Source organism: Diachasma alloeum, unplaced genomic scaffold, assembly GCF_001412515.2.
Source record: "Diachasma alloeum isolate Michigan unplaced genomic scaffold, Dall2.0 Dall_scaffold_00398, whole genome shotgun sequence".
Classification (NCBI taxonomy): Eukaryota; Metazoa; Arthropoda; class Insecta; order Hymenoptera; family Braconidae; genus Diachasma; species Diachasma alloeum.
In genome coordinates, this window is record NW_021680537.1 from 369,975 (window position 1) to 380,064 (window position 10,090).

The 10,090-nt window shown below is 34.6% G+C and overlaps 2 protein-coding genes across 2 annotated transcripts; one reads left to right on the forward strand and one right to left on the reverse strand.

Moving 5' to 3' along the window:
* Positions 1-85: 85 nt before the first annotated feature.
* On the forward strand, positions 86-4,805 carry LOC107041988 (N(G),N(G)-dimethylarginine dimethylaminohydrolase 1). The gene is made up of 5 exons (XM_015262829.1): positions 86-546; positions 2,280-2,382; positions 2,452-2,549; positions 3,061-3,156; positions 3,862-4,805. Exons 1-5 carry the CDS (start codon positions 289-291, stop codon positions 4,114-4,116), a joined length of 810 nt encoding a protein of 269 aa, XP_015118315.1. The 5' UTR covers positions 86-288; the 3' UTR covers positions 4,117-4,805.
* A 1,343-nt stretch (positions 4,806-6,148) lies between these two features.
* On the reverse strand, positions 6,149-9,412 carry LOC107041992 (probable malonyl-CoA-acyl carrier protein transacylase, mitochondrial). The gene is made up of 2 exons (XM_015262837.2): positions 8,373-9,412; positions 6,149-6,691 (listed from the first exon to the last, which is right to left on the reverse strand). Exons 1-2 carry the CDS (start codon positions 9,134-9,136, stop codon positions 6,250-6,252), a joined length of 1,206 nt encoding a protein of 401 aa, XP_015118323.1. The 5' UTR covers positions 9,137-9,412; the 3' UTR covers positions 6,149-6,249.
* Between the last annotated feature and the right edge of the window lie 678 nt (positions 9,413-10,090).

A 10,090-nucleotide genomic window follows, 5' to 3' on the forward strand; every position in this document is an offset into this window, starting at 1 on the left:
ATTGTGGCATGTCGCCACCATCCTTACATTTTCAGCATTGCCTATGAGTGCTCCGTTAGTAATTGACAAATTGAATGTACATATTTTGACGACGCGTCTTTCATCTCGTCTATTTATTTGATCTTATTGATGTTGATCAGCTCATCACAGATCACAAACACTGTGACATCATTCTCTCCTAGTGAATCAATTGCATCAGTTTAGTAGAACTAAAGTGGAACGGTTCCAAGAAAACGAATTAAGCCAATTTTGAACACGATTAATAAAGAGTTGTATGATTAATTAACAATGCCGTTGCATCGTTATACACACGCAGTGCTATGCAGAATTCCTAATTCCATTCAAACGAAGGGCGAGGTCATGCTCGATGAGGCTCGAGATCAACACGCAGCATTGGCACAATTATTACGTGATTTCGACATTGATTTCGTGGAAATGCCGGCAGATGAAGAGTCACCGGATTGTGCTTTTGTTGAGGATATTGCTGTTGTTTGCAATGGGGTTGCACTGATTGCGAGACCCAGTGAACCAAGCAGAATCAAAGAGGTTTGTATTTTTTACCAGTTATAAATTTTCAAATTTTCCCCTCTGATCTAGCAGTTTTTGCCATTTGGTTTCTCGATGCCTTGAATTCCTTAAATTATGATATTAATAATAGAGTGGTAAAACAAAAAGACACATTTTTCCACATATTGAATATTCAATTATCTCGACCATAAGTGATTTTAGAGGAGAATGTTAAGAGAGCTTTTCATCGTTGGGCGAATTCGCCAATTCTGAATGTGAAAAATGGCCTCAAAATTTGGAAACTTTTTTCCATTTTTGTCGAAAAGTATAGCCCAAAAGAAGAAAAATTAGCGCAACTGGAGCTCTCTAACTCAATTATTAGCGGAGATATTGAAGTTTGAATTTTGTTTTTTTCTAAAAACTTTTTTTCACTTCTAATTACGAGCCACTAAGAACGATAAAAAAAATTTTAAACCCATAGATTCTGTCGGAAATTTTCTCAGCTTTTCGAAAAAAATATCGTTTTTTTATGTATCTATGTATTTTGGCACAGAAAATTCAAAAAGAAAGTTTTAAACAACCATTTGGGGTCGGTCTCGAACCTTTTTTTATTTGTTAATTTTTTCATCGTAAAGTTCAGATTATTTCCTAACAAAAGCATATTTTCATTTTTGGTGCTCTCACAAACTCAGGAGTGAAATGCAGAAAAAAACAATTTAATTTTTCAAAAATATTTCGAAATCTAAAGGAGATGGAGAAATTTTTTAAAAAATCTTCTTGGTAGAACAGAATGAATTCTAAAAAAAAAGCTATTGTGATCATTTTTCTATCTACCGTATAGTCAGAGATATTCATTGAAAAATTATCCTCAGATTCAGTTGCCAATTATTTTCTTTACAATATCTCAGCATTGGAACAAAATATCGATTTCTTGGTGAACCTTTCTTGTACGGAAGAATGACGTCTACAAAAATCTCCCCATCTCCTTTGCCTTCCGAGATATTGTCGAAAAACTAATTTTCGTACTTGAGTGACATATCTTGTTTCATGTCTTCGACTCTGAATTAAGTTCTGTGCTGGGTTATGATATTCAGGAGATTTAATTTCTATTAAGCAATGCTCAATAAATCATAAAAAGGAAGGTCATTTTCCTGCATTTTATTTATTTTTGAAGATATTCGGATCATATGCGAGTACATCGTTGGTGTTCCAAACTGCCGTTTGAAACTTTCTTTTTGAATTTTTTGTGCCAAAATACATAGATACATAAAAAAACAATATTTTTTTTGAAAAGCTGAGAGAATTTCCGACGAAATGTATGGGTTCAATTTGTTTCATCGTTCTTATTGACTCGTAATTCGAATAAAAAAAAGTTTTTAGAAAAAAAAGTTTAATCTTCAATATCTCGCGCCTATAATTGAGTTAGAGAGCTCCAGTTGCGCTCATTTATTTTTCTGCACTATACTTTTCGATAGAACAATGGCAAAAAACGTTTCAAAATTTTGAAGCAATTTTTCATATTCAAAATCAGCAGATTCGCTCAATTGGACAAATTTCAACAATAAAAGTCTCTTCGGTCATTTTCTCCTGAAATTTCTTGTTATCATGATAATTTAACATCTGAAGACATATCAAATGGATTTGTTACGTTTTACCGCTCCATTTCTTAAATATATGTGGCTGAATTGTTGTGTTAATTAATTCGGGTTCTTCGATGTGTAGGTACTCTATTTTCTAGTCCATAATATTATTATCATTATTTTTCTTCACAGATTGAGACTATCAGAGCGGTGTTGAAAAAAGAATTGGAAATTCCTCTCGTTGAAATTGCAGATAAAAACGCCAGGCTTGACGGTGGTGATGTTCTCTTCACAGGTTTGAACTCTATTAGAGAATGCAAGTTTTAATTTTTTTACAATGATCATGACGATTATTATTTTGCAGGTCGGGAATTTTTCGTTGGACTCTCTCAATTTACAAATGAGGCCGGAGCCCGGGCAGTAGCCGCTGCATTTCCCGAGTATCCGTGCGTTCCCATAAAAGTAAGAATAGTATATTGTGCATCAAGGGCGGAAGGTCATGTTTTCCCGCCCGAAGTGCACATGCTATTTTTTAACACGCCTGCAAAGGAAATTTCGTATTTTGCTCTTTGATGAGCGGGATGAAAGTGAGTACTTTCCTCCCGCTCATCAGGGAGCAAAGTACGAACTTTCCGTGCAGGTGTGTGAAAAAGAGTATTCTCCCACTGTTATAAAAGGCAAGGCGTGATTGAGCCTACTGTCATCTGAGAATTTTAATTGGATCAAAGTTGAAGTGGACATAACGTTGGATGAATTATAATGATTTATAGAGCGAGTTTTTCCACCGATCAGTTACTTAAACTTCAGTTTAGCTCAACTTTTACAGATATAGTCTCTTAACAAACTCTATTATCACATTTTCGTTGTTCGACCATCTCATTTACTGTTAAAAATTGAAAAACAAAGTAGCTCAGCTCCTTGGCGTAAATGAGTTCATGAAAATGAATAAACTGTATCAAATTCTTGCTATCAGGTTGCCGAGAGTAAGCGTCTCAAGGGTCTAGTCACGATGGCTGGCCCTGATGTAATGTGCGTGGGTGCTGGAAAAGACTGTCAAGAAGCATTAAAGGTAATTATTATTAATCTCAGCTACATCCGAATGTCTGAAGCTGTGACAAGGAATGTAATGCATCATGTTTATTCTGCCTTAGGACAGTAAAAACATAATTTTCAAATTTAAAGTACATAAGGGAAAGTGGGGCGAAATAAAATAGTAAAAAAAAACCACTGTTTGACGCAATTGAAACAAAAAAAAATTTACAAAATATTTTTTCAAAAAATTTACAAAATATTTTCTTTATCAACTTTTTTTTATTCTTGGGAGTACTGATGAGAGTAATAATTTTCCATTCAGTAGAATGGAAAATTATTGAAAAGTTTTGACGGGCGAAGATTTTGTCAATGGATTAATTGAAACGAAAAAGAAACAGCAAAATCCAAAGTCCAGAGCAAGGCCCAGGGGGGGGGGACCCAAAGGGGGAAAAAGGAAAATGTGATGCTGAATTTCAATCGAATAATCCATTGACAAAATCTTCGCCCATCCAAACTCAATAATTTTCCATTCTACTGAATGGAAAATTATTATTCTCGTCAGTACTCCCGAAAATAGAAAAAAGTTAACAAAGAAAAATGTCATTAAAAAAAATTTTGCTTAAATTGCGTCAAACAGTCGTTTTTTTTAACTGTTTCATTTTGTCTCACTCTCCCCTAGTAAATTTCACGGCAGGGTTTTATTGAAAAATTAACATATTTCCCTTTTTTCATCTCATTCCAGAGAATTGAAAGAGAAGCAACATACACTTATCAAACCCTAACGGTTCCTGAAGACTGGGCCGCCAACGTCATTTATTTGAATGGAACCCTCATTCATCGACATGAAGACGAAATTCCTTCATCGAGCAAAGTGTTCGCCGAGAAAGTTGAATTCCCAACAAAATCACTTTGTATGTCACAGCTAGCGAAGTTCAGCTTGGGTTTATCATCTTGCTGCCTCTTGGTACGTAAACCGAAACATATTCGCAGCCTTTAAGAAGCTGCAGTCTAACAATCCGCAGAATCTTCATTGTTCAAATGTTGCGTAATGAGCAATTTTCTATGCTTTCGAATTGTTCGGCGTCCAAGGAAATTGAAAATTCTTTTATGTGAAAAAAACAAGTAAAAACTTCTTGATTCAGACAGATAACGAATAAGCAGTAAACATCCTGGGACTCAAAGTAATACAGAAAAAAAATTTTTGATTCAGGAATGTACTACTTGAAGATACGAAAATGCTTAATTCGTTGATGAGTATACTTGATTCGATAGTTTGAATATTCTCGGTTTGAGGACATTTTTTTTCATGCAGATATGAAAATCATTTGTAATAGAGACGATTTATGGAGTAAGATTGAATATTATGTATATCAAGTTTGCCGATTTCTTTACATTCGAGTATGATATCTTAGAGTTTTAATATATTTGATATTGATTACCATCGATGAGAGAAGTATATACATGAGAGAGTAATATATTGAAAAGCTGTAGACTGTGCAAGTAAGAAATTATGCATTTACTGAAATATATTTTTCACTTCATCTCGATGTGAATGTTAAACATTATAACAATACTTGCCAAAACATTTCCAGTGATTATATACATAGATAATGAATCATGGAGGTATTCTGATTGTCAGTCAAATATATATATATATATATATATATATATATATATATATATATATATATATATATTTAACCCGGAAGGAGTGTTTTTCGAGCGGGGGACCGAAAAATTTTCAAAAATCGGAGGCGACTACGTCTGTTTGATGTAGCGGAGGCCAGTTGTAATTGCGTGCAAAATGTATATATATATATATATATATATATATATATATATATATATACGTAATCCATGTGATCTGTAAAATAACCCCTCCAAATTTAAATTGAATTGGTTCAACAATTTTTTAAATAAGCCTAGGAAATCGCTAAGGATCTGCGGCCGAATCGAATCCTAATAACTTCCTCGTTATTACGGTAGAGAGAAAAATTGGGCTCAAACGTTCGGAATACCTCAAATAACTCTTTTATAATGCTTCAACGCAGCCTTTATGATAGCTATTTTAGATTATTATTTAACAGAGAATTTCTTTTCCCTTTTTTTAGGATTAATTGCTTTTTCACAGTATTCAATTGTTGTAAGCACATGGAGAGCAAAAATAGACTCCAATACAAATTTTACTTTATATCAAATCAAATTTTATGCATTTTTTTAAGTTTCAACGAGAAATTGTAATTGATAGAAATCTTATCAAAACGAGATTTCAACTTTTGGGTGGATTCCCATGTGGATTATGTATTTCCAAAGAATATTTTTAAAGAATGTATTACAAATTTGCAATTAGGAAATACGTGTTACATTTGGGGTCTGAGTTAACTTATTCCAACCGAATTAAAGAAAAAAATACATAACTGAGAAACTTGAACCAAATGGTTATTGGGCCGTATAAATCATAATAGCTGGAATTCTCAATGAAATGGAGGCATTCCGTTTGCACCTTATTTGATTGGAAGGTTCAGCAACCACGTGTTTTTTTTTTAATTCGGTTAAGGTACGTGCATTTACCCTGAAAATTTTAAATGTGTGTTTGTCACTTTATTTCAAATTCAAGATAAGATGAATTGTCTAATGTTCGAACGAATAATATGGGAACGTTTCTTAGGTTCCACTGGACTTGATGAGGATTATATGGTATTCTGAGGAAGAAAAAGATTATGTCATTAAATTAATTTTTCCAATTAATATAAATAAGTCAATTCGTTCGAATACTAGACGGTTTCGAGTATGGTTCACTTCAATTTTTTAGAATATTCTTCTGGTGTACGTGTTTCTGATTATAACCCTACATTCTTCATTCTGTACAGTATAATAGACGAAAGTAACGAAAAAAAGCTTCAAAATGAATAATATGAACCGTTACAATTCCTACAGTTAACAAAATGTATAACTAGTCTATGAACGTTTTCTAATTATCAATAGATTTTTAGAAACTATATGAAGAGAATAAATGTTCCAATGCCATACTAATGTCACGCAGAGCCATTCTGTTTTTATTGATATACACATTGAAATAAAGCCGCATTGAAAATTGTGAGTACAAAAATTCAACATGTTTTATTACATCCTAAATGCTGAAACAAGAGTCCGCAGCTTTGGCATTGACTTTGCCTAGTATTGCCTTCATGATTCCAGCGGAGCCCATATCAAAGGCTCTGGGGAAGTCAGTACCCTGATTCCTCGAAAAAATTTCGTGCATGATTTGTTCCCATTTTACAGGTCTGTATAGTTGTTTCGGTAACTGTTTCCTAATGTCTTCAGCATCATGGTAAGGTTTGCCCGTCACATTTGAGAAAGTTTTCACTCGCGGTCTTTCAATATCTACCTTATCAAGTGCCTTCTTGAATGATTTCACCGCTGGCTGCATCAATCGTGTGTGAAATGCCCCGGACAAAGGTAATCTTCGCAAATGCCTGAATCCCAACTTTATATGGTTTTTCTCGATGTATTCGAGAGCTTGTTCATGCCCAGCTAGTATTTTTGTTTGAGGATGAAGATAAATTGCAATGCTGAAAAAATTGAAAAGAAAAGCATTAATTTCCATATACTGATCTAATGCTAACGATCATGATATGAAACTATGAAGTTAATAATATAATAATATGACGTAAGATTCGAAGAAAAAAAAAACACGTAGGATACAAGATTGAAGCCAGTTCGCCTAGCCATTCCATATATCTCCAATATCTATTATGTAAACTAAGTCATTGCTATTGATTATTAATCTTTTTTTATCGTGCCAGCGACACGGTTCTATTAAAAAATGCACATAATGATTTTGCATCATATTTAGACTCTACATTAATTACGTCAACAACCTGAAGAAAGTCAATTCCATTTCACATAAAGTAAATGAATATCGGGAAAAAACAGCTCACAGGTAACAACAATTGAGGATAAAAAGCCCATGTCACTTTTTTTCTCCTCCAAGCCTTTTTATGCTGTCATTCTCATCCATTCCCAATCTTACAAAATTCATCCTTATCTTTTCTTAATATTCGCGCTCTCTTTCTGTGAATAATCACTTTGACACTTTACATTAAATATAAATACTTCACTGGAGGCTCTCGGGTGATGGCATGTTCTAAGTTATTTAATAAATTTGCAATCAATTTGCGGAAAAATTAAATTGGATAGGGGAGAGTCGGGCCAAATGAAATAGCCAAAAAACTATTTGAAGCAATTCAAGCAAAAACATTTTTTTTATTAAGTTTTGTTTATTAACTTTTTTTATTATTGGGAGTACTAATGAAAATAATAATTTTCTATTCGTTATATAATTCAATTGATTAGATTAGGCCGATTACACTTTTCTTTCTTCATTCGATTGAAATTCAGCATCACATTTTCATTTGTCCCGCTCTGAGTTTCCCCCTGGGCCTTGCTCTGGACTCTGGATTTTGCTGTTTCATTTTCTTTTCAATTAATCCATTGACAAAACCTTCTCCCGTCAAAACTTCTCAATAGATTTCCATTCTACTGAATGGAAAATTATTACTCTCATTAGTACTCCCAACAATAAAAAAAAGTTAAAAAAAAAATTTAACGCCCCGGTGGATTATCTTTCGAACGTTATCTCGATTGTTTTGCCATCTTCATAACATAAAATATATCACAATTTCCATGGGATTTTACATGACCCAGGAGTCCCTAAAAATTATAATTGTACAATCAAAAAAAGTAAAAAAAAAACTGAACATTTTCAGAGCGTTTTTAATAAAGATTAAGAAATAAGTCCGATAGAGCAGAAATAGTGAATAGATAATTTATCATGGTAACTAACGATCTGACAACCATTGAATACTGTGAGAAATAACGACCTACCAGCCATTAGATACGTCAAATTATCAATTTGTAATTTTCTTCCTATTGGGTTTATTTCCCAATATTATTTAAAGACGTCCTTCGAAAATGTTCAGTTTTTTCAACGTTGTTTTGATTGTACAATCATAATTTTTGGAGACTCCAGGGCTATGTAGCACTGAATAGCAATTGGAGATCATTTCAGATTATCAAAATAAAAAAAACAGCCAAGATCACGTTCGAAAGATAATCCACCCGGGGGATACAAAAAAATTTGTTGCTTGCATTGCGTCAAGCAGTAGTTTTTCGACTGTTTCATTTTGCCCCACTCTCCCCTATGGCTATTGTCAATTGCTATCCATTTGTAGAATAACATTTTTCACTCACCTGCAAACCGGCTCAGAAACCCCTACATCCATAGCATATCTTTTAGCTTCTTCACAAGCTTCCGCAATATTGCTGGCGGGCTTGCAATAAACAGAAAGCATCCCCTGAGGTTCTTTATCAGAAGCAGCTTGCATAGCAGCTCCTCTGACTGCAGCAAGTCTCAAGCCATCCTCCATGCTGATACATCCGGAGAATACGAGCGCAGCAAGTTCTCCAACACTGTAACCTGCCACACTTTTGCAATTGTCAACAGCTCGGGGCCTTTCCTCCCAGAGTCTTTCTATTACTGCGAGTGACAGGGCGAGAGTAGCCGTCTGATTGAATTCAGTTCTATTAAGTTTTTCTTTCGGTCCCTTCTGGAGGATTTTTAATACATCATAACAAAGGATTTCGTTGGCAATTTGAAAAATCTCTTTAACTTTTGGGAAACGTAAATACTCGTCTACATATCCAACTTTTATCGTTCCTTGGCCGGGGAACATTAATATTGATGTTTGAGTGGGATCCTGACGGATCTTCTCCTCTTTCCCTGGAATTGCCGCAGTCTGAGGGTATGGAGATGTCTGCCAAGACGGGTCTCCTATCTCATTGAAGTTCGCTGCATCGTTTAAAAGCTCTGTCACCTTTGCTTCGGATTCTGACGGTTTCTGTAATTCTTCTCCTAGATTTTCCGTCGCATATCTGCGAAGAAGTACGTACCGGCTCCAACCTATCTGCTTCGGCGGGAGAGTCGCCGTCCCCTTTAACAATGTTCTGGGCCACATTTTTGTGACTGATTGCTCACTCAATTCTTTCAATTGTTTCCCACAATTAAATGTCTGTCGGATGTTTGCCTTACAAATTCAACTGCGCAATAAATTGATTTTATAATTTTTGGAAAATTTCACCCAGACACGTGGGTTAAGTCCAATTCCAAGTAGTACATAACATACTATAGGTTATCTTCCAGAAGAATATCCAAAGCGGATAGACCTGAGTAGAGGCCCGGATCGGGGGGTTTGACACCCCCAGGTACCTAGCCGACATAGGTCACTAATTAGAAAAATGATCTTATGTACTCGATTGTACATCGTTAGTACATGATTGTACAGTGATTTTTTTTGTTTGTACACCCACCAATTAATTTAAAAAAATTAATGAAGTTTTGGCATGATTCTAGCCGACAACAATTTCAAACTGTTCAATCAGCTCAAGTTAGGGGTCTATCTCAAAGGAAATCGTTTGTACATTACGAATTTGATATTATTATCGTTTGTGCAATCATCATTTATTAGTTAAAGCTGCGGTAAGTAATCATTGTCAACCCCCCCCTCGCCCAGCAGATCATTGGTAGTTCCTACGTTATCGACATTAATATTTACATACACTCTGGTCCGTTGTTTATATCGTTGTCCATATTATTATTCCATTATTTATCCCAATAAATGAACATTGAATGCTTCGAAGTTACAGTTTATTAAGCATCAATGGGTACATTCGTTTTTTTTTCGAGCACGGAGGAATACTTGTGTGCAGTGTTCTATCACCTTGCATTCTGACAAGTAGAAAGGGTTATGGTTGATTACAATCATTAGCAAAAAATTTACTAATGATTTGCACCAGGAGAAGGTCCGCCGATGTTGGCACATGCCGAGTGATTTCTCTCTTCGAGGGAGAAATTGGCAGTAAGTAAAATTGATTTTATTCCAAATTCAATCATTCATTCTCTTAATTTTTTT